Source organism: Esox lucius, chromosome 2 (genome assembly GCF_011004845.1).
Source record: "Esox lucius isolate fEsoLuc1 chromosome 2, fEsoLuc1.pri, whole genome shotgun sequence".
NCBI classification, from domain to species: domain Eukaryota; kingdom Metazoa; phylum Chordata; class Actinopteri; order Esociformes; family Esocidae; genus Esox; species Esox lucius.
In genome coordinates, this window is record NC_047570.1 from 5,332,564 (window position 1) to 5,355,385 (window position 22,822).

Here is a 22,822-nt window from a genome sequence, read left to right on the forward strand (position 1 = left end):
TCTTCGCCATGCACTTCACCCCAGCTGTTGTTTGCCATTCTTTCTGTAGGTCACTTGATGTCATCCTATGGTTGTTGAGTGACATTCGAATGAGTGGACAGGCATCTGTTAGTGGACACTCGTTTTCGCCCCCTGCCAGTCTGTAGCTTTGTTGTCCCCAATGTCTGTTGCTTGACCTTGGTCTCATAAACCGCCGTCTTTGAAATGTTCAGGATGGATGCAACGTGAAGCTCAATGTATCCCTCTGCCAGTAAAGCCAGAATTGAACTCTTCTTTTCCTCACTTAAAGCTTTTCTTTTCAACTGTTTTGTCATGCTGAAGAGTACTTTTTTCATTTAAATATCCTTTGAGGTACTGCTTACACTGTTTTTGCCATCTAGCTTGCAAGAGCATAGTGATGACCACAGCAGTGTTTTTTATACTTTTCCTTGTTAAACTAGATTTGGTTCAGGTAATCACCTAATCAGTAACTCATTAAGTAAAATGAGGGATGCCTGTGTTGGAATTTAAGTGACACTGGAATGGAATGGCTGCCATACATGTAGAGATGTTAATTTAAGAGAAATTAGGTGTGGTCTCTTAATTTTTTCCAGAGCTGTGAATATTAATTATAGAAATGGCAGTAATATACATTGAAAAAGAAAATGTATACTAGCATTGATTTTAAATATTCTAATGTCCATTAAAGTACCTGAAAGGGCGTCAGAGCATCTGGAGTGTTCGTGTGTGATCATTATGATTATGGATCAGTGTTAATGATTGAGGAGCCTTATGGCCTGAGGGAAAAAACTGTTTTTGAGTCTGGAAGTGTGTGGTCTGATGCTCCGGTAGCATCTACCAGACAGCAGCAGTGAGAACAGACCATAGCTTGGGTGGCTGTGATCTTTGATTACAAAACCATTTTGCAATTATGTTAGCACAGCTGAGAACTGTTGTGCTGATTAAAGAAGCAATAAAACTGGCCTTCTTTAGTACCTGGAGCATCAGCAATTGTGCATTTGATTACAGGCTCAAAATTCTTGTTCTGAGAAATAATGGCTATTCCAAGCGAGAAATTGGCAAGAAACTGAAGATCTTGTACAACGCTGTGTACTACTCCCTGCACAGAACAGCGCAAACTGGCTCTAACCAGAACAGAAAGAGGATTGGGAGGTACCGGTGCAAGAGGACAAATACATTACAGTGTTTAGTTTGAGAAACAGACACCTCACAGGTTGATTAAATAGTACTCGCAAATCACCAGTGGCGGAGTTGCAAAGAAAGAGCCAGACTCAGACTGGCCAATACAAAGAAAAGGTGAAGATGGGCAAAAGAACACAGAAAAAAGTTTGGCACAGTTGTAATGCAAATGAATGATTCTTTCTCGAAAGCAATGTTTGAGGGACACAATTATTATTTCAAATAAAATCATTATTTATTTCATGGAAAACAAGGACATTTCTAAATGACCCCAAACTTTTGAACGGTGGGGTATACACACTGTCAGTCAAAAGATATAGAACACCAGCATTATTCAAATTTGTATTGAACTTTAAGTCTAGTGAATAACCTGAAATTGCATAAAGGTAGCAGGAAACTGCCAAAGTTTAAAAATAACATTAAGTTTCTGAGTTATAAAAAAATGACCATGTCCAGCAGAGAGTAATGGGTTCAAAACTTCCAGCTGTTCTGCAGCAATGGAAGTAAATTAAGCCTTGAAAGTTGATGCTAACCATTCCTACAGGTGTCCCAACTTTTGATTACTTATAAACCCTCTGTCTGTATCAAAGCAGAGTTGGAACCTTAAACGTGTAGGTCTTTACTTAAGAGAAATTGCAATTACTTTTTGATGACTTTCTATGCGCATTCAATGTACATTAGCATATTCAAATGTACAATTCATAGGCACTTACACTTATATTTATAATACTTCATATTTCATATTGTCCATACACCCCCGTTCTACACTCTTTGGAATTGCTGCTAGTTTACATTGTTATGTAAAACATTTTCTATTTTATGGTTTATATTTCACTTAATACTACTTCATAGATTTTGCCTGCCATGTCATAAGAATTTCACTGGTCAAAGTAAGCATGTCTCTCAGTTTCTACTGTGAGGGAGAAGACTTTGAGCTGCAGGTTTGACGAGTTGTGTGGCAGTAACAAAGCCATTGCTAAGATGGCAAAATGAGAAAAAGAGGCATGCTGGAACCATAATGCACTGCCAGTGGACTACAGAAGACTTACGGGCCGAGGAATTAAAATCGCGAAATCTTTGTTCTTCATTGTGTGATACCAACTGTCAAACATGGAGGAAGTGTGATTGCAAAAAGCGAGTAGCACCATGAACCAAAAGTCTACCACAGCATTTTTTTGCGCAATGCAATCCCATGTAGTGTATGCCTTTTTGGACAGGGGTTGATCCTACATCAAGATAACGACCCAAAACATACCTCCAGGCTATGTCAGAACTACCTTAGAAGAAAAGAACAAGACAGTAGGCTTCAAATCATGGAATGCCCAGTACAGTCTCCAGACATAAACCCCATCGAGCTGGTTTGGGATGAACCGGGGAGAAAGGTGAAAGCAGAATTAAGTGCAACACATTTGTGGGATATTCTGGAACAGTGTTGGGAAGAACTTTCGGAACCTAATTTGATTTCCATATTACAAAGAATGCCACGAATATGTTCAGGTGTCTGCAAAAGGTGGATACTTTGATGAGTCAAATATTTTGATTTGATTTTGTTAAACAAAACAATTCTATAATTTCTTTGCTGTCTCTAATTGTTTTCACTCTATGATTTCATTTCAGAGTACATTAAGACATTAAACTGTGTGACCTTTAATAAAAATGGGAAAATTGAGGTGTTATATAACTTTTGACCGGCAGTGTAGTATATACATGCTGTATACAGTATAGTATATAGTACATTTATTACTTAAGCAATGTGCTATATGAAGCATTACAGTAAGTGGTGAATATTGAAGAACAAGCCCTTTTCTAACTAATGCCGTTACTGTTCCATCTGACAGAGCTTTAAATATGACAGGTCTGAGGGATCAAATTTTGCATTTATGAAATGGTATTGGGGGCACCATGGCAGAAATGTCAAGTGACATTTCTCTACCCAGCCCTGCAAACAAGAACCAAAAGGTCAGCCTATGGGCCCGTAAATGCCAATGATTATTACATGAATCCTTAGATACAAAAAATACAACACATAAAAAGGTCAATTTATCCAATTAGAATGAGATTATAAGTGTATGTGTGTGTAAGCGCACATTTTACCCTATAAAACAGAATTTTTCCTCCACATATTTTATTGTGGTTGGTTTATCGCATGCAAAATGTATGAGCATCCAATGGGTCTTCACAGATTACTTTCAATACTTGTTTTTATTCATTTTTTAACACCTTTTTGTTGTAAGTGTGGTATTTTCAACACCATGCTGATTGTTACTGCTTTTTCTATTACTTTCTTTTTGTTTCAAGGGTGAAAACAAACGCAACAAGTGTACCAAATGAGATTTCCGTTATTTGAAAGGGGCTTATTCATTTCGGGTTGTGACAACAGTGCAGGCTAAATAATGTGTGACATGACAATAACAATACAAGTTAACAAGACAGCACAAACACATCAGAAACCAGCAGGCTATCTGTCCAGTGCTGGACACATCATGAAACCAAATGATTCCAGGGTGAGTGCAGTAATAGGCGAATCACAGGCCTGTTACTGATTTATTTTGGCCCACCAAATAATTGTATTTGGTATTTAGGAGGGAATTGGTGGCCCATAGGGTTGGTTTTATATCAACATAGAATGAAATCACCAGGAATTCATATAAAACATTTTAACATAGTATTCCCACTAAAATAGAAGAGATAATGTGATGTTATTTTAAAGTACAATATATTTGGGAGTAGTCAATTTGAAGAATTGTGTATATTTATTACAACGATATTCCGGCCCTCTGATCATCCACTCCAAGAAAAACAAGCCTGTAGCTTAATTGGGTTGTCTAGGGTACCACTGATATAAAGCATGTTGTAAGAGCTGAAAGCAATGGGGTAGTGGGTACTTAGCAATAGTGGAAACAATTAAGGACCCCCCGCCATCACCACCTCCACCTGATCATATTTTCAAGGTGTTCTGAAGCACCTGTTTACTCCTGGTCTGGAAACCATAATAAAGCAGAGCCACCCCTTCACTTTGTGCTTACCTTGAAAATTAAATCCTTTTTCCCATACCGCAGCTCTTTCAGTTGAGCCTGGATTTTTTTGGACTGCAAAGAGAAGATAAGAAAATAAGTGTTAGCTTATTCAAATAGCGAAATTGGTTTTAGATCACGTAGCAGGATTTTGCTGGCTGCAGCAGAGCACTCCTTTGTGCGTGTTCCCCGGGCAAAGCTCCGGCTCAAAGGAGGGACCTACAGAGAGCAAGAAAATGTAAAATCTCCCCGTTCAGTGAACTGCATTGCCCACACAATGATTCAGTCATGCACTGGCTACTTGCCCACTGTCTAAAAACCCTTTTCTCACTCCCACTCCAGTCCACAAAACCACTACCACACATTCAGTTCCCTGGTAACACCTCTCCTTTCTCGTCTCGACGACCACAAATGCTCACACACGCTGGGCACACACCTAATAGACGCACAGCTCAGATATTCATGGGAAACGCACAGATCTCCCTGGCCTCCAACCTTGAACGCCTTTTGTGCACAAATGTACATGGGCTCCAGGTTCTCCCTGACATTGCTATGGATACACATCAGTGAGCTCATGGAAACGTATTGGGGTTGGCATCCCTGATGCCGAGATACAGTTAAGTCGCTCAGTTCTCTTGGGGTCTTGCTGTGAGGAGCATGCTGAGCCTTTTCACCAATTTGAGTTAAACTGATTTTTTTTCTCTCCCCCCACCGGGAAGGAACTTCTCTAAATCTGAAGGTGGATATCATGAAAGGTAGAAATACCTATTTTAAAAGAATACATAAAAAGGATTGGGTTGAAAAGAAGGTTCATTCAAGCTCCTTAAGTTGGTTTTCGAGCGCATTGAGGGCTCTGTTTTCAGTAGTTTTCAGTAGTTTAATACATTGGTTGGAAACTTCGAACTGTTAAAACCAGCTCTCTGTTATTTTTTAAACTGCTATGCAAGCATCAGTAATTTATCTGTCTAATGGAAGCTTGTTAGTATTCAGATGCAAGGGCAGGGTTTTCTCTGCCATTTAAATTCTAAAGCGGGCAAACATTGAAAACATTACTCCAACACAAATTAGACTGATTTTTTGTTTTAGAGTTTACGGTAATCTCCCCAGCTGAGAGCGGGGGCTGGAAAGTTTGTCAATGGGCCCTCACAATCATTCTCACAAGGAGTTAGGCAGAACAATCCCGTGGTAATAGCTTGTAGTGATGGGGATTCCTTTTGTTAAAGCATCGCATTTCTCCTGTCCAGCTACGCTTAATTTCATATGACTCAGTAGTAATGTTACAAAACAAACTACTGCTTTGGTATGCAGCAGTCTATGTTGAGGCATTGAAAAGTGCAAAAAGTAGCCTGTCAATTGCTCTCTAACTCCTTGCCTTATTTTTGTGCCCTACCTCCAATAATGGCTTGAAAAAATGATAGTTGAAATAGTTTTCTAGTCAGAAACCAGTATGTTTTTTTAAGATACACAATTATTACTTTACGGATTGTAAACATTCAGAATTGGATAGGGCTAAAATATTCTCTTTCTGAAGGCTATTTAAAAATGATAATATACTAACATGAAACTGGAGTTCATTGGTAGAAAATAAATGTCACATTTTGTAGCCAATTTGTTCTGATTGGACAGTGAGGGGCCAAGCTTCGACACACCTAGAACTTATCTTTTCATCTAAACCCAGATAATTTACGCGAATGCCTGTCATTCTTGGCTGTAAAAACTTTTACTGGATACCCCCTGACAAATAACTATATTGTTGTAGCCTGGAGCTTCAGTATATGGCATCAAGTCAGTCTCAAAACATATGCACACTCACATGCAATTTTGAGCAATAAAAATGCAGTCAAACTCGCAGAAACTTCGGTTAATAGAGGAGAAACTTAAGCTGAGAGAGAACCACTGAAGTTAAGCAGACAGAAGACAAGCTTGTCTGCACCTTCTCAACATTCTGCCGAAATTGCACCTTTTTTAAATTTACTCACGCTTTCTTGAAATTCACCTGTGCTCACTTGACAGATGTGGTTGCCCTAGCAAAAAACAATGCATTTCACTAAACATGATAGCTCTATTGATGAATCAAAAGTAAATTTTTTGGTACAATGCTGTTGATTAGCTGAAAAATGCCCGGGGGCCGATTTACCAATGGACTGTTGATGAATGCCTAAAGTCGGATGCAGGTTATAATTGGTTCATCACTCAGTCTTTCATAATTCAAAAGGTTGTGAAGAAGAAACATTGGGAACATTTTCAGTCTCTCAAAAAGGTATAATGTAGGAAAATTGGATAAATAAATTCACATATAAGTATTCAAATATAAATGTCACATTCCAAATCTTGAATGAAATTGGCTTGTTAAAAATAATGTGATTTGATAGAATGTCTATTTTGACTGCCCAATTTCAAAGTGTAACTATTGTAGCCAGGCTCCCTCTCCCTTCCTCCTCGATTTAGTGCCACGCATCATAGCTGTGTGATTAGTTGAAAGTATACTTGCATAACTAGCATTATCATCAGCAGCCAATATCTAGAATCCATTTTGAATCCATGTTCAAAGTACATGAGCTCAGTCACCCTTTGGCAACAAAACAGCTACTAGCCTTTTTTGTTGAGTTGCTTTAAGTTGTTATTTCTATTCCCACAGTAGTTGGACATCCCAAGACAGCCATCCCGCCTCCATTTAACACTCATGCTGTGTATCCTCAGGTCTATCATAAAATATTTAGTATATATCTGAGTAACTTTCCAATTTAACTCCATTAAGGCAAGTTTTTTTTTTATTTGGGGTCATTAAGCTTGTTTTGGCATCAGCTAATCATAAATATGTTATATGTGCCTGAAACAAATGAATATGCAACAACAAAGTGGATATTCACTTTCATCTAGAAGCAAAATATATCAGTGAAATAAAATATTAATGAAACCCCATAAATGCAATATCCACAGGTGTATTTTGTTATCCTAATAAAACACTCAAACCTTAGCTCACAAACTACTATATTCCAATCTGAAGTCAAGGCTGAATTCCCTTGCTTTGAGGGAGACAAGTAAGCTATTTATAGGTCGTGCCATTATGCAGGTGAGGAAGCCCCGAAGTGGCCATTGAATAGCAGGATAAAGATTACAGGAAGTGCACTGGTCAAGCTCTAAAGGATTTTGGTTTCTCTTCAGTGAACATGTCACTAAGGAAAAAAGTCTTGGTGTTACACCTTCCTTCCTGAATGACAAAAAAAAAGCTGCTTGGACTTTAAAAAAAATTAAACATTGTATAAGAAAAAGAAAGCATGAAAAGCAGGGAAGATCAAAACTGCCCATAACATAAACCCTCAGTTTGCTTATCTCGTTTAAATTATGAAAGATTGAAAGAAATTCAAATCTGTGTATTGTTTGTGCTTCATGAGACTGTAATACTAATCTTTCACTAACACATTGGCTATCATTCATGAACCTTTCTCACAAAAAATCTAAGATTCAAGTATGGGAAGAGAAATATTCAAATTTTGCTTCACAAAACTGTTGCACATGTTCAAAATTAGTGTAGATGTCGTCGCAGATTGACAAATTGGATAAAGCCGTGGACTCGAGAATATGTGAACCTGTCCTGTACTTTTTTATTTTACTTTATTCTGCATTTTCTCTCTTCTGTTGTTCACGCATTTCTAAGGTTTGAAATGTCTTTGGGTATGTAATGAGCTAGACTAATAAACTTGCTTTGCCTTGCTTTTCCTAAGTCAGGCCGCATCGACATACTTGGAGATCATAAATGGTCGTCATAATTTCGGTGGCTGGCATCTTGATTAGCTAACAGGTCTTAAATCGACTAGTGAGAGGATAAATAAACCACTGTTGCTGGGTTGAGCAGTTACCCTAATGATGGCAAAGCTTGCTCTTTTAAAAGGACTATGGCTCTGGGCTGAGATGCCAAAGTGTTCTGTAGCTGCCCTGATATCATCATGGAGAATGACAAATGGTTAATATGCTGTTTCAGGCTATAATTTATGTTGGAATCTTTCAATTCATAGGTTGCTGAAGAAGATGATGGCCAAAAGATGGATGGTGCTGGAGCAACTACTAATTCTATGACCACTGGCATCCAGTCCTCTCAAACCCAACAATATACTTATCCAGAATGCGTCTGCCATGGATGTTATGCAGGATGGTTACATTCTCTGGCTAGGCTGTCCTAAGGATACTTGTATCCCAGAGAGATTTGGCCACTCTGAAGATAAAGTTCAAAATAAAGGGATTTCTTATTATTAAAAGCCAAAGCGTTTCTTCAGCCTTAATGACAACCACTATGATGAAGTCTGCAATGCCCAATTCCATACATTTTTTAATTATATAGAAGCATTATTTTAGTTCCCTTTATGGGAGCATGATCAGAGCCACTACAATGGAGGCCAATCTAATCAATCAAGACATAGGCCCCAATTCAATCACACCAAAGTAAAACCTTCTTTTTTTCCCCCATACTGACTGTTCATCAATATGATTCAAAAGGCTTACCTCTTCAGCATGGACATCGCACAGCTTGTTGCCTGATAGAAGTTTATTTTTCAAGCTCTTGTTCTGCAAATACAAAAGAAAATGAAAAGGTGGGGTTAGGTTGACGAGGGAACAATCACTAGTAAAGTGGAGTAATGAAGCTTGTACTGCTTTTAAGTTGTATCCCCAGTGACAACATGTAATTATATTAGTCAGTTTGATCATACCAGCCAGTTTCGATTCATCAGACCCAAAAATCTACTGCAGAACACATTTAAAATGCTAAATGAGTTCATCAATGATCTAATTTGCTTTAATCCAATTCAACCATTCTCTGTTTAACCTGAGCAGAACGAGCACAACAGGAATGAATAATCACTCATAAAAATAAACCAATAGTAACTGCCAATAACATGAGAGAGATATACAGTATACAGGTGCATGGTGGTGCATCTATAGCGCCATTGTTCCCTCACTCAAAACCCACAGAAGAACATTTGCAAAGCCACAATACAGCAGCAGAGCTGGAAGACTGGCAAAGAGATCTGAGAGGTGGTACTTTCTCTACCAGGGACTAGCACTCTTCCAGAGAATTGCCAAATTTTTATGGCTATCTATGGTATGTTGGTTGTTCGAGCACACACACACACTGACATACACTCACCTAAAAGATTATTAGGAACACCTGTTCAATTTCCCATTAATGCAATTATCTAATCAACCAATCACATGGCAGTTGATTCAATGCATTTAGGGGTGTGGTCCTGGTCAAGACAATCTCCTGAACTCCAAACTGAATGTCAGAATGGGAAAGAAAGGTGATTTAAGCAATTTTGAGCATGGCATGGTTGTTGGTGCCAGACGGGCCGGTCTGAGTAATTCACAATCTGCTCAGTTACTGGGATTTTCACGCACAACCATTTCTAGGGTTTACAAAGAATTGTGTGATAAGGGAAAAACATCCAGTATGCGGCAGTCCTGTGGGCAAAAATGCCTTGTTGATGCTAGAGGTCAGAGGAGAATGGGCCGACTGATTCAAGCTGATAGAAGAGCAACTTTGAATGAAATAACCACTTGTTACAACTGAGGTATGCAGCAAAGCATTTGTGAAGCCACAACACGCACAACCTTGAGGCGGATGGGCTACAACAGCAGAAGAGCTCACCGGGTACCACTCATCTCCACTACAAATAGGAAAAGGAGGCTACAATTTGCACGAGCTCACCAAAATTGGACAATTGAAGGCAGGAAGCATGTTGCCTGGTCTGATGAGTCTCGATTTCTGTTGAGACATTCAGATGGTAGAGTCAGAATTTGGCGTAAACAGAATGAGAACATGGATCCATCATGCCTTGTTACCACTGTGCAGGCTGGTGGTGGTGGTGTAATGGTGTGGGGGATGTTTTCTTGGCACACTTTAGGCCCCTTAGTGCCAATTGGGCATTGTTTAAATGCCACGGCCTACCTGAGCATTGTTTCTAACCAAGTCCATCCCTTTATGACCACCATGTACCCATCCTCTGATGGCTACTTCCAGCAGGATAATGCACCATGTCACAAAGCTCGAATCATTTCAAATTGCTTTCCTGAACATGACAATGAGTTCACTGTACTGAAATGGCCCACACAGTCACCAGATCTCAACCCAATAGAACATCTTTGGGATGTGGTGGAACAGGAGCTTTGTGCCCTGGATGTGCATCCCACAAATCTCCATTAACTGCAAGATGTTATCCTATCAATATGGGCCAACATTTCTAAAGAATGCTATCAGCACCTAGTTGAATCAATGCCACGTAGAATTAAGGCAGTTCTGAAGGCGAAAGGGGGTCAAACACAGTATTAGTATGGTGTTCCTAATAATACTTTAGGTGAGTATATATATATATATATATATATATATATATATATATATACTCACCTAAAGTATTATTAGGAACACCATATATATATATATACACAGTATATGTAGTATGTATAGTATTATTATTTATTTTTTTAACAGTACGATCGGCAAAATTGTCGAAACGAACTTCCGCTTTAGCCAGATGTCGGCATATCATTTTCCAGTTTACTTAAGGCGATCACCTGTGTCGCCCAAAATTTCTGTTTTTAGTAGATGTCTCCAAGACCTGCCTAAAATAAGCATTAGTGATGTCCATCGAATTGTTGATGCCTGGTCCCCTGCTCCAACAAGCAACCGGAACAAGGGATTCAAACTCTACGTATCGAGTTATCTGCACAACTACGAGGGTAGGTAGTTTACTGTGGTGTGCCAGCCAGCTATCGACTAAGCTAGTTAGCGACGTGTTCCTTTTTAGTGTAGTATTAGGCAAGACAATAGAACGCATAAAAATTCACCCTAGCCTCAAAAACGGCAAAAAACGCTGGCTGAGCTGGAACGCTAGCGCGTCCCTATAGCAAGTGAATTAAAACAAACCTTCGTTCAGCCTCTTCTGACCTGAATTAAGCTTAAAATTCCATGGCCTCAAAAAAGCACCAAAACAGGTCTCCTCTTTTATTTTACTACTGTAACCTCATTTCACAACGAAACTGAAAAAGAACAACTGGCATAGGAAGTAAACTTAAAACTGCATTACGTGGAAGTATATAAAAAAATTGCCTTTTCTGACTATTTCTAGTCTAGAGTTTGAAGTAATTGAATGGCGCAAGCCATATTTTATTACAAAGAGGACATTCTCCTGATTAAAACGATGCCCCAGTTGTACCTTGAAACTTAAATGAGTCACGTACATAATATTTCTTTTTTTCCCGTACAACAGCATCACTCATCTTGTTGTGAGTTTAGGTGTTTACTAATGCGGATGAGTATTAGTAAGTAAACCGGAAACTGCAATAACGACTTCTAGACAAAAGCGGAAGTTCGTCACTACGCTGGTGCACAAGACCAATCCTCAAAATAGTGCGCTACTTAAAAGTGCCTTATGCAGCATTTAACATTTTAAATATCGGATAATAACCGTTAAACATAACATCAGTTAACGTAAAAAATAACGGTTTCTGGCAGAGTGTCAGGACTGACACTATCCCCAGAGCCATGGTGGCAAGTAAAATGTAGAAGGCCGGGACGTTTGTAGGCGTGAAGGTGTGAGGTGAAGGCCAATAACAAGCTTCATTTGGATTAATGTAGCCTACACTGAACGCTCCAGAAACGAATATATATGGAAGGAACGTGAGCATAAGACCAAAGAGGGTACATTTTGCATTTGATGGCGAGAGCTGAAGTTTGTGTGAACAGTGATGCAGAGTTGGCTACCTTTCTACCTGACAAGTAGGTACATTGCCTCATTTAGCTAGTTGGCTAGATACAATAATACTACGTAGAAAATCATTCGATGTTCTTGTTTATTCTATTTGTATGAGCGCAGATTTGTTTTGGGAAGGTTTCACCAAAGTCTTTGGTTGAGACAATAAGTTAACGAGCTAAGTTGTGTCTGAGCAGACAATCCTTGATTCCATTTCTTGCTGGAAAATAGTGTTACAACCTGGTGCAAAATGTAAAAAAAATAAAATAAAAAATACTTTGTGGGTTGTTTGACTAAATCTTATGCATAAGCGAATACTTTATTTTGCCTTTTAGCTAGATTTAGACTTGTGCAAACTGGTCAAAGTGCGTACATTATTGTTCCAGCTAGAGCTAACTAGCACAATTAGGGTTTCATGTTCGCTAGATAGCCATCAACGAGTCTCTGAATTATGGCGAGGCATCTAACGCAATAGATTATGTTTTGAGGTTTAGCTGTTTACTTTGTTTATTCTGTGTGCCGTAGTTATGGAAAGGGCCCATCAACCTTAACCCCCAAACTGAAAAGGAAAGTTTTGAGTGAGGAAAACCATCTTTTCATCTTTTTTGGAAAGGAAAGAAAAAGGTACAGTGGTCTCTTAAATTTTTCCGGAGCTGTATATGTGTCCGTTGTTAACTCAACTGGTAATAAGAACATTTCCAAAAGATTTGCTCTTGATTACCTTATTTACTACCTTGCTTAATCCCAAATAACAGTTGGTACTTAATTTATACTTTGGCAAATGTTCCACCAACATTACTATGCTTCAAATAGTGTTAATGAGGTTTACCTACCATTCATTTCATGCATACTCCTCTAATTTATCCCATACTTTTTATTTGAAGGAAGTACTGGTAGCAACGTTGACCAGGGATATTTTGAGTGCAGGTTGATTCGTAAGTAATTAGGCTATTGAGTGTGGGCTTTCCTCTTTCAACCCCATGGGCAAATCCTTTTCACCTGACGATAATGCATCAAATTAAGATTAAATAAAAAAAAAACACCAAAAAGGTGATTTATTGGAAATGTGCATATTTGTAACAAGCATGGTAAAAAGCATTCATTGTTACACAGGTGTAATTACATACCTTAATAAAAACCAGTTGCACTATTATTATGCTGTAAAAATGGGTTGTTACCCTCAGTTTCAATACTTGTTACAGTGTAATTACATGTGTAATTACACTTCTTAGGTAGGGCATCAGTCCCATAATCTGATGATTGTGAGTTCAATCCTCACTGGAGGCATGACATTTACTGCATTTCGTTGTAATCCAAAAAATACAAAAGTTGATAGATACATGCCTCAATGGTTGCAGGTGCCAAAGGAGGATAAAAAAAAAATGGCAGGCTATATTAAACACAAAATAGAACCTTTTCAGCAACGTTGTGTTTTCTCGCTGTTTGTATTATTAAACTAAAATGAACCAATGTGCAAACTTCTATGGGTAGCTATGCCCAGCTAATTTAGAAAATGTTAGACATTAGCCAAGTAATTTAGCAAACGTTAACCAGCAATGATGAAGGCATACCGCTAGTAGTGTTAGTGCCACCCCAGGTGTAAATTGATACATAGGGTATTCCACCCCGGGTGCAAATATCATTGTTGGCTACTGACACCTGGGTGCAAATAGCATCTGCCTTAAAAAAATATATATTCAACGTGCCTCATGACACATTTGAGGTATCTTAGCAAACTACCTAGCGAAGTCTGCTTCCGTCAGTGGAAATTAACTAAATTAAGCGCTTGCATCCTACTGGAGCTAAAAAATGTAAGAAGATAAAAGAATAACAGGAATTTGCAGAAGCTAAATATTATTGCAATACTGCAAATAAATCCAACCATGATAAAAATCACCTGATAAAAATCTGGCAAAAATATTAAATATTTGGTTTTATAGTACTACAAGGTGAAAAAGAAAATGTCTCTCTCCTATTGTAACTTACAAGCAAGCACTTTAGTAAAAATGAACTGAGTACAGTGTATCCCACTCTTATAATTACATAAGATTTTGGCAGATACTGGTGTATATGGTAAGGCAAAAATTGTTGCTAGAGTTGGGGGGCCCCTAAAAAGCGTTGATTGGCGCAACAAAATTAACAAACCCATCTAAGATGGACCTGTCCTTTATCTTGATTGACTAGTGACAAAGGTATTTACAGATTTTTGCAGTGGTATTTACTATTTGCCCAAAACAAGGAAAATACTGGATTGATTAAATTGTATTTGAAATGTAATTGCATGTAATTGTAAATGAAATGTAATTGGACCATTGCTGTCCAAACCCAGTTGTTATTAACCTGATTTAGCTTTTCATCCAGCTAGTTGCTGAATCAGGTATGGTAAATTAAGGTTTAAAGAGAGATCCTATGGCACGATTCCTCTCCAGGAGCTGGGTAGGGCGGCAATGGTATGAGGTTAGTTTACATTCCAGATACAAAAGGAAGAGAATTATCAGATAATTGTAAACAATTACTAAGCATTTTACCACTGTTGTTCTGCTACAGATTTATTCATAGCTGCAGAACTGTATTATACACAGTCCCTTGGAATTAGTTTAGAGGGGAACTGAATGAATGTGCAGTGGTATGCCTATTACGTTTACATTTAGCTGCCGCTCTTATCCAGAGCAACTTACATACATTAGTGATTGCATTCATTTTAGTACCTACAGTACATTTATTTTTGGCATGCAGGAAAGGGAGAAGAATAATGATCTAATTGGAAGCTGGGGATGATTAGGTGGCCATGATGGTATAAGGCCAGTTTAGACATTTTGCGTGTAGGCACTGGGGTTAACACTGACATTGCTCTCTATATTTCACTTTCCCCTTCGCAGGATAGAGGACCCTCAGAAATCAAAAGGGCTTTCATTCTTTTAATTGCTACTTCATTGTTTTAACTATACAGTTAAAAAAATATCCTTCAGCAGTTCAGTGTGCCTCTAGAACTGTTGCAGCATGACTGTTGTAGAGCCCAACTGAGACTATCAAAATGCAATTAAAACCTGCTTTTTAAGTTATTCTCACATTTGAGTTAATGTGGGGTAGGTATATTGAGTGCCACCTTTTCTGACTCTACAAATAATAATATTCTTAAACAAAATATGAGCAATTCTGTGATTAGATTTAATACAAAAAACATTTTATTATCATCCATGTTAATTATCAAACATTGCTACTGAAATGCAACATTTTACTGTATCTCTCCCTAGGGGAGAAACACTTCTCCCTCATCTGAAATGTTCAGCTATTTCAACATCTGTGATGCCATGGTAAAGATTCTTAGGACTGTTCATACCTTAGTCCCAACTTTTCGATTGATCTGCTGCAACGAGTTGGAGCTGCCTTTGTGTCAGCCATCAAATGCTTATATATCACAGCTTAAAGTCTTTGTGTGTGTTTCTGCGTGTCGCCCTCTCAACCATCATCTAGCTGTAATTCCAAAATGCACATCCTCAGCCCTAAATGTAAAGTATGGTGAGTTTAGAGTATATTGCTGCCATAATGCTTTTCTGTCCTGATCAATGTAAATGGACACTTGCATGGGCTGATGTGAAACAAGCATGGTTGGGAAATTATTGCAACAAAGAGTTATTATCTGCAAATACAAATGACTGCATTATTCTCCCTGATCATATATAAGAATTCCGGTAAGGGAACAATTCATCAAACTTAAGTCAAACTCGCTACCACTTGCTTCAAATGGTCAGAATTAATGCTACATGAATTAAAAAATCTGAAATTCATGTTGACATTTTTACCAAGGAGGTCTTTTTGTAAATGTATTTCTTGCTAAAGTGTTTGGGGCAGTCTCTCTCAAGTTAAAACATTTGCATCAAAACTGGCACACTGCAGTATCTAGTCAGTTGCTGCTTGGTGCGCTTGGGACACATTTCTTAGAATATGTCTAAAACTTCATCATCTGCTGGCTGTCAAGCTATCATAAACAAAGTACAAGCTGTTTTAAGTACACAAAATCACACTACCTAAATTCCATATATGTGCAGGCACATTAAAGAGACTGACCATATTAGTAAACTCAGACCTGAAGTCACTGGCTAGAGGCATTGTGCGTGCTTGAGTACTGTTTAATTTTTTACTACTTTCTCAGTTACTTCACTGTGCTGCTTTCTGGCAGTTGTTCATATCAACCCATGTTACAAAACAGGTTTCGGGAGTAAACAAACTGCTTCTCAGTTCTCATTTTGCCCAAAACACTGGCATGCTCAGTGATCACTGTCAAACAACACCAAATGTATCTGACTAATGCTGGTAGCGCATAGGCCATGTTCAACCAGAAAAGTAGTTTTTTGTGTGCTAAGTTGCTCTTTATGATGTAGTTTGTAAAAAAAGTGAAAATGAATGAAAAGTAGTAGTAGTAGTGTAGTGGTAGAAGTAGTAGCAGTAGTAATAGTAGAAGAAGAGCCAGACTACACTTCCACTCCGCATAAGCGGAGCTGGCCAAGAAGAGCGAATGTCGTTTTCTGAGTCAGTGAGTGACTGGGCTGACTGACCCTTGTTAGATAGCGTTGTGGTTAGAGACACAGACTGCCAAATAAGACATTCTGTGTTTGAATCTCAGCACAGGCAAAACCAGTTATGCATTAGGATCTGTTCCAGATTGACAAAAACGTCACTGACTACAACCTTCAGTAACTATGTTATAGTATGCCTAAAATAAAACTGTTTACGGTTATATTGCGACTATTTATTTTGGATTTTCTAAGTATGCATCCACGCATGCTTTCTGGGTCAGGATAGACAAAAACTTTGCTGGCTAAAACCTTCAGTAGCTACGTTATACAGCTCCGGAAAATATTAAGAGACCAGGTTTGGAGTGAGGAACAGAAGGGTTAAAATAAAGAGACCACTGCAAATTGAATGCTTCTGTTCCTCACTCAAAACCTTCCTTTTCAATGTAGGTGGTACGTGTCAAAGTAACATCCACATGAATGGCAGGACCCAAGGTTTCCCAGCAGAACAGTTGTCTAGCCATCACAATTTAGCTCTTGTTAAAGTCGCTCAGATCCTTACACATGCCCATTTTTCCTGCTTCTAACACATCAGTTTGAGGACAGAATGTTCACTTGCTGCTTAATATATACCTCACTCTGACGGGTGCAATGATAAAGAGATATCAGTGTTATTCACTTCACCTGTCAGTAGTCATAATGTTATGGCTGATCGGTGTATATTGATAGTTATTGTATCAATGTCATTCACAAATGAAAGAAAAATTTTAATTTTGTGCCACGAAATGAAAAGCTTTTGCAGTGTAAAGTATATCTTTAGTCTCGCTAGCAATTACTAAATTTGTATGACTATTCCAAGTAGTAAGTTAGTAGATACTAGCAAGCATATTACTGGCTAATAAACACTTAAAACAGCCAGTGGCAAAAGCCATGCAGTTCATACAGTAGATGCTATTTGTGGTGGAGGCAAACTTAATAATAAATATCAGTCAGTTAAACACAATGCTTAATGCTGTCTAGCGAAATATTCAAAATTGGCGTAATAATCATTTGTGACATAATGATCTAATGTTGAGATGCTATACCGACACTCACAACATATAGCACTTTGGCTAAATGGTAAAACACACAGCCTCTTACATGGGAACCCTGGGTTTGAATCCAGCAAGGGCAACAACATCTATCACTTTAAATTGTGGGCCGACTGAACTAGGCTTCCCTGGTTTCATTTTTGGTTTGGTGAAAACTAGTGTTCTCCTCCATGATGACTCTGGGTATTTTAGAATGTAAAAATAATGTAAAAACATTCTGACCCTTCAGATTCTTCAGAGAAACCAATGGGTAAGGCTAGACTCAGTCAAAATTTTGATTTGATCAACTTCATATTCTGATTGGTTAAAAAATATCCATTTACTGAAAAATTGTTGTATAGTGCATTTTGAACTCAGTATATTTTTAAGTCAACACAAATTATCTCTACAATTTCTGACTTCATACATGAATCAATTGATAGAGCAGAATAATTAAATCAAGAATGACTTGTCAAATGGGTAAATAGCAATGAGAATAATGAGAACTGTGGTTCATGTGCGGCTCTAAGGACGGGTTCAAAAGCAACATTACAATTTGTTTATTTACATATGATAATTTAAAGGAAATTTCAAAGGCACCTCTCAAGTAATTCTAATGTTTTTTATTATTATGCCATATTCATGTTATGTAATATTAAGAGATCTATGTAGATGTAGTGTCAGCTATCACTACTTTTAACCAAAAAACTGAGATTTTAAGATTTTAGTAAAAAAAAACACAAACCTGAATCTTAGCTGAAAACGTTTATATTGGAGGAATCAAGGTCTGTACAAAGAGCCCATCAGAATACTGGATTAGGGAGAAACCCAGATGTCTGAGTGTCGTGTCTTTATAACAGGTCACTTAACAAATCATGCAATCTCAGAGAGCAATAACAAATAGACTTTATTCTAAGGGATGCTTTCCTCAAAAAGCATAATCAGTGTAGAAAAAGAAATGCAAACGTATCAGTAATACTATATTTGTGCAGGATTACACCTAATTTGCAAAATAAAAGAACACATTGTGATGCGACTGCTCCCATCCACACAAATCAGCATTGCACTGACGCCCCCAAAAGAAAGCTTGTACCTTCTGGAAGATTCCGGAAGCTACCAGCTGGGTCAGCCCCTCCCCGACACACCTCCCTCCCCTTCGGAGCTCGTCAGAGGAGGCATTCAAGGACTCCCAGAGAGCAGCTCAATGTGGAGGCCAGCAGTGAAGATTCTATGAGAACGTCTGCAAGATGGAGGGTGCAGAGGCCACCAAAATAACGAGCACCAGCACCCATTCCTCCCAAACCCCCACGGGAGGCCGCCCCAGAGCTGAAGCCGCCACTTAAAAGGGGTTTGACCTTTGGTTATTATTTCTCCCTCATCTCCTCCCCTTGCACTTCTCTTTTTGTTAATAAAATGCCTACCAGGCCCAGAACACACCCTCCAGTGTCTGTTTCCAGTGTCCCTCCCCATTACAAAAGTGTGTACTGTATATGTAAGCAAATAATGCACAAGGAGGAGTGGTATGGGGCTGAGTTTCTTCTTTTTTGTTGTTATTCTGTCTCTCACTGTTAAAATAAACCTACCATTAAAATTAAAGACTGATCATTTCTTTGTCAGTGGGCAAATGTATAAAATCAGCAGGGTATCAAATACATTTTTCCCTCACTGTAAATTTTTGCCCTCTATTTGCATTTCTGGTTAGATGCTTACAGCATTTCGTTGTTCTGTACTTGTACTGTTCAATGCCAATAAAGTTGAATCTAATCGAATCTAATACACCACCGCGAAGAGCTTTTCTTTGGCTCAATGCATCACAGAGTGTCTGGACACAGTGCGTGTTATGTTGGCCATATATAACAAACCCCCCAAGATGCCTTATTGCACTTATAAACCGATTACCAACACAATTAGTGCAGTAAAAGTGATGTGATAACCCTTGGAATAAAATCTCATGTATCACAGCTATCAGCCAATCAGCATTCAGGCATTCTACCACCCGGTTTATAAATGTATAAATACCCATCCATGCAAAAATGTGTCATTATACTGGTATTTACAGTGTACCATTGCTATTATTATTACAAAATCATTTTATATGGTCCTGATGACATTCAGTGGCAGAAGTTTCTAGCAACACTCTCAATAGGCATTGCATACAGCACTTAAATAAGTGTCCATGGTAATGATGAAACATAAGGCTCAAGATTAATCAGCATCTGCAAGGCACACCATTACCTATTAATGTGCCCAGTGAAATAATCTTTCCATCCCTATTCAAATGTGTGTCATTCGTAGGCATGCTGTCTTTCATTTCTGATGATATTTTCTATATGTAAGTTAATATTGAATCCAGACTGGACCGAGATGCCTTATTATATCAGCGGTTGACATTGAATGGAAGTATTTATTTATTTCCTAGTGTTGCTTTGGGCTTTGTGATAACTTGACTGTCAAATGGACTCAAGCAATCTATCAATCGCTTGAAGGTCTAGGATGGTAGTAAATACGTCCCTGCCCCCCTCTGGTAATAGGGACTGAAGCGCAAATCAGGGTGGCCCGCTATATATACTCTTGTATTTGCATATTGATCTTGAGCCCCTTGCTGACTCAATTAGTAACCGTGAATGATATTATAATTATAAAAAGGGAATAAAAAATTGCAGCCACAACCTAGATATCTATGCAGATGATCATATTAATAGGAATGGAAGAATATATCTCTACTCTGTACAGCAATTAGCAATAAAAAAAGATGTATTGCCAGATTCAACGTATATTCTACGACAGAGGAGCTATTATGATGTTATTTTAGGGATCCGTTTATTTAAGCCTCAGTCTAGAAATTCAGTTCACATGGTTTGTCTCAGTGGGATTCATATATCTGAACATGTAAGTTAACGTCTTCCATTTAATCTCAAGTGGCATTGCAGAGTGTATCGTAAAAGTGATAAGAGTAGAGAAATGACAAATTGCAAGATATGATATGACAAAACCATACCTCGTCTGACCTACAACAGTGGTAATTCGCAACAGTTGAACCCTGTGTATCTGGTGAAAAATGACACCCAAAGATGTTGAGAGATATTTTTCATGATACATCTGGTGCAGTGTATATCCAGGACTTGAAATGTCAAAGCCGCGGTCGTTCTAAGAGTCTGCTATCCACCACAGATGACCTCGCTGTATCATACTACAAAGACACTCAAATCTGGAGAGATAGATCTGGCACAGGAAAAAGCCAAGACTTAAAATGTCAACGTTACAGCGGCCAACTGATACGGGACTGCTGGCCCAACATAATGTGCTTTCAAAGTGCTTCTGACTGCCAGCAAAAATCTCAGAGGTTCTGCCCAAGTACAACTTCAATGAACTGTGTAAAACATTTTCAATGGTAACTCACTCAAAGAACAATGTTTATTTCAATACAATTCGACTCCCACCTACATAGGTCAGATTACAGGCAGCACTATTACAAGCCTATATGTTGGCATAGTGATTGCTGCATTTCTGTGTCTCGAGAGTATTTTTACATTTGTGATTGAGGATTTGGAATAACAATTTTCTTCATTACCAGTTAGTTCTTGTTTTATTTCCTTAGGACGGTGGGATACAAATGACTACATCCTTTAATCTCCATGGTGTTAACAGACCAGATCTTGTATCTTCCTCTCCCCTCTAAGCTTGTTCTCTTACGGTAATAAACCTTGTTTGGAGGTGGAAGACAATCTAATTGGTCATTATGTAGTCAAATCATTGCCTCGTTTAGAGGTCGTTTAGACCAATCTGTTGTACAACATTGCAGCCTTGTCCAATGCAGGTCCCCTGATGGGAAAATGTCAAAATTGAATGGAGTACTCGTAGGTTTAATGGGGAGCGCTTATGTTGCTTCTGGAGTTTGTCCTGGGAGTTTGTTGTGACCTCAGAACAAACCCGTTGGCTATTATTCCCACACCCCTGCACTGTATACCTCTCCCCCTTTGTTGGGTGAGTAGAACTAATAATGTCACAGAATGTTCTCTGACCTCCCTCAGGCAGTGTGAACCTTTCACCTGGCTTTTTTATTGAATATTTTGTTCTCTACTCATTTCTTTACGGAGGATCTATCATGCTTCATACCTATGAAGTGGTCCCTAGCTACCGGCAGCTGTGGTGGAGCATCTTCCAAACAGTCATGACTTCATTTCTGATTGATTACTTTCTTCTCCTCTGTCCTGGGGCATTTGCCCTTAAGCTACAGGATTTTGTGCCAGCCACGCTGCCCCCGGGTCAGCCAATTAGTAGGTCCCAGTCCAGTTCAAGGCCCTGAGGCGCTGACGAATTCAGCCCATCCAGGTGTTACAGAGCTCAGCCTATCTGCCAATCAGTCAACACTGACAGCATAAAGCCCTCAGTGGATTAAAGCTATTTGTGACCTTTGCAATCTGAAAGTACAACATCTTATAGATTGAGAGGGGGAAAAATCTAAACCTGCTATTATTTCACATTACGTAATATCAAGTAACATATATGTTATATTAAATTACTATTTATAAATTACTCTCATGACATGTCTATAACATACTCTTATAGTGTAACATTTACAGGCTTTTGTGATCATGAAGTATAAATGAGTTAGCCATTGGTTGTAAGTCGGTGGGAACATACATACCTCCTGTTGCAAGTCCTTGATGATTTTGGTCTTTTTCTCCATCTCCATCTTAAGGAATTTGATCTGTAGACAAAAGACAATAAATCAATTACAAATGTCTGGTAGAAAGAATTGTTTGCTTCAACATGACCACATTCATACCCCATTGTAAATAAAAACAATGTACAACGCAGAGTGCAGCCTTTTATTGTATAGGCTGATATTAAGAAGCTAGCTGAGGTAGAGGGGATTTGCCAAGGACTTACCAGAGTGTAAAGATCACATTGATGAGTATTGTGGTGGGCACTGCTGGCATTGTGTTAACTACAGGTAATTTATTGACGTTATAAGCAGCCTGCTTTTTAAATATGTCGGGCAAAGTCCACAACTGGCATGATAGTCAATAAGAGTATGTTTTGTTTACTGGAATTGTGGAGCAATTGGAGATCAAGAAAGGCAAGCTGAATGTTAGTAAAGCTATGCGGAAGAGTGGACCACACATACTTCAATGAGGGGTCAGATCTATAGTACTAGTCAAATGTTTGGACACACCCACTTACTATTTTTCACATTGTAGAATATTAGTGAAGACATACAACGAACCATCATAACATTATGAACTCCTGCCTAATATTGTGTAGGTCCCACTTTTGCCGCCAAATCCGCCCTGACC

General features: G+C 38.5%; 1 protein-coding gene across 2 annotated transcripts in view; it reads right to left on the reverse strand.

Moving 5' to 3' along the window:
- luzp2 (leucine zipper protein 2) overlaps positions 1-22,822 on the reverse strand; it is a 211,955-nt gene that overhangs the window by 41,953 nt on the left and 147,180 nt on the right. For both annotated transcript variants that reach the window (XM_010882537.4, XM_020051752.3), the window contains 3 exons: positions 22,171-22,233; positions 8,694-8,756; positions 4,206-4,268 (listed from right to left, as the gene is read on the reverse strand). In XM_010882537.4, the coding sequence (XP_010880839.1) occupies positions 4,206-4,268; positions 8,694-8,756; positions 22,171-22,233 (189 nt within the window). The remainder of the gene's footprint in view (positions 1-4,205; positions 4,269-8,693; positions 8,757-22,170; positions 22,234-22,822) is intronic.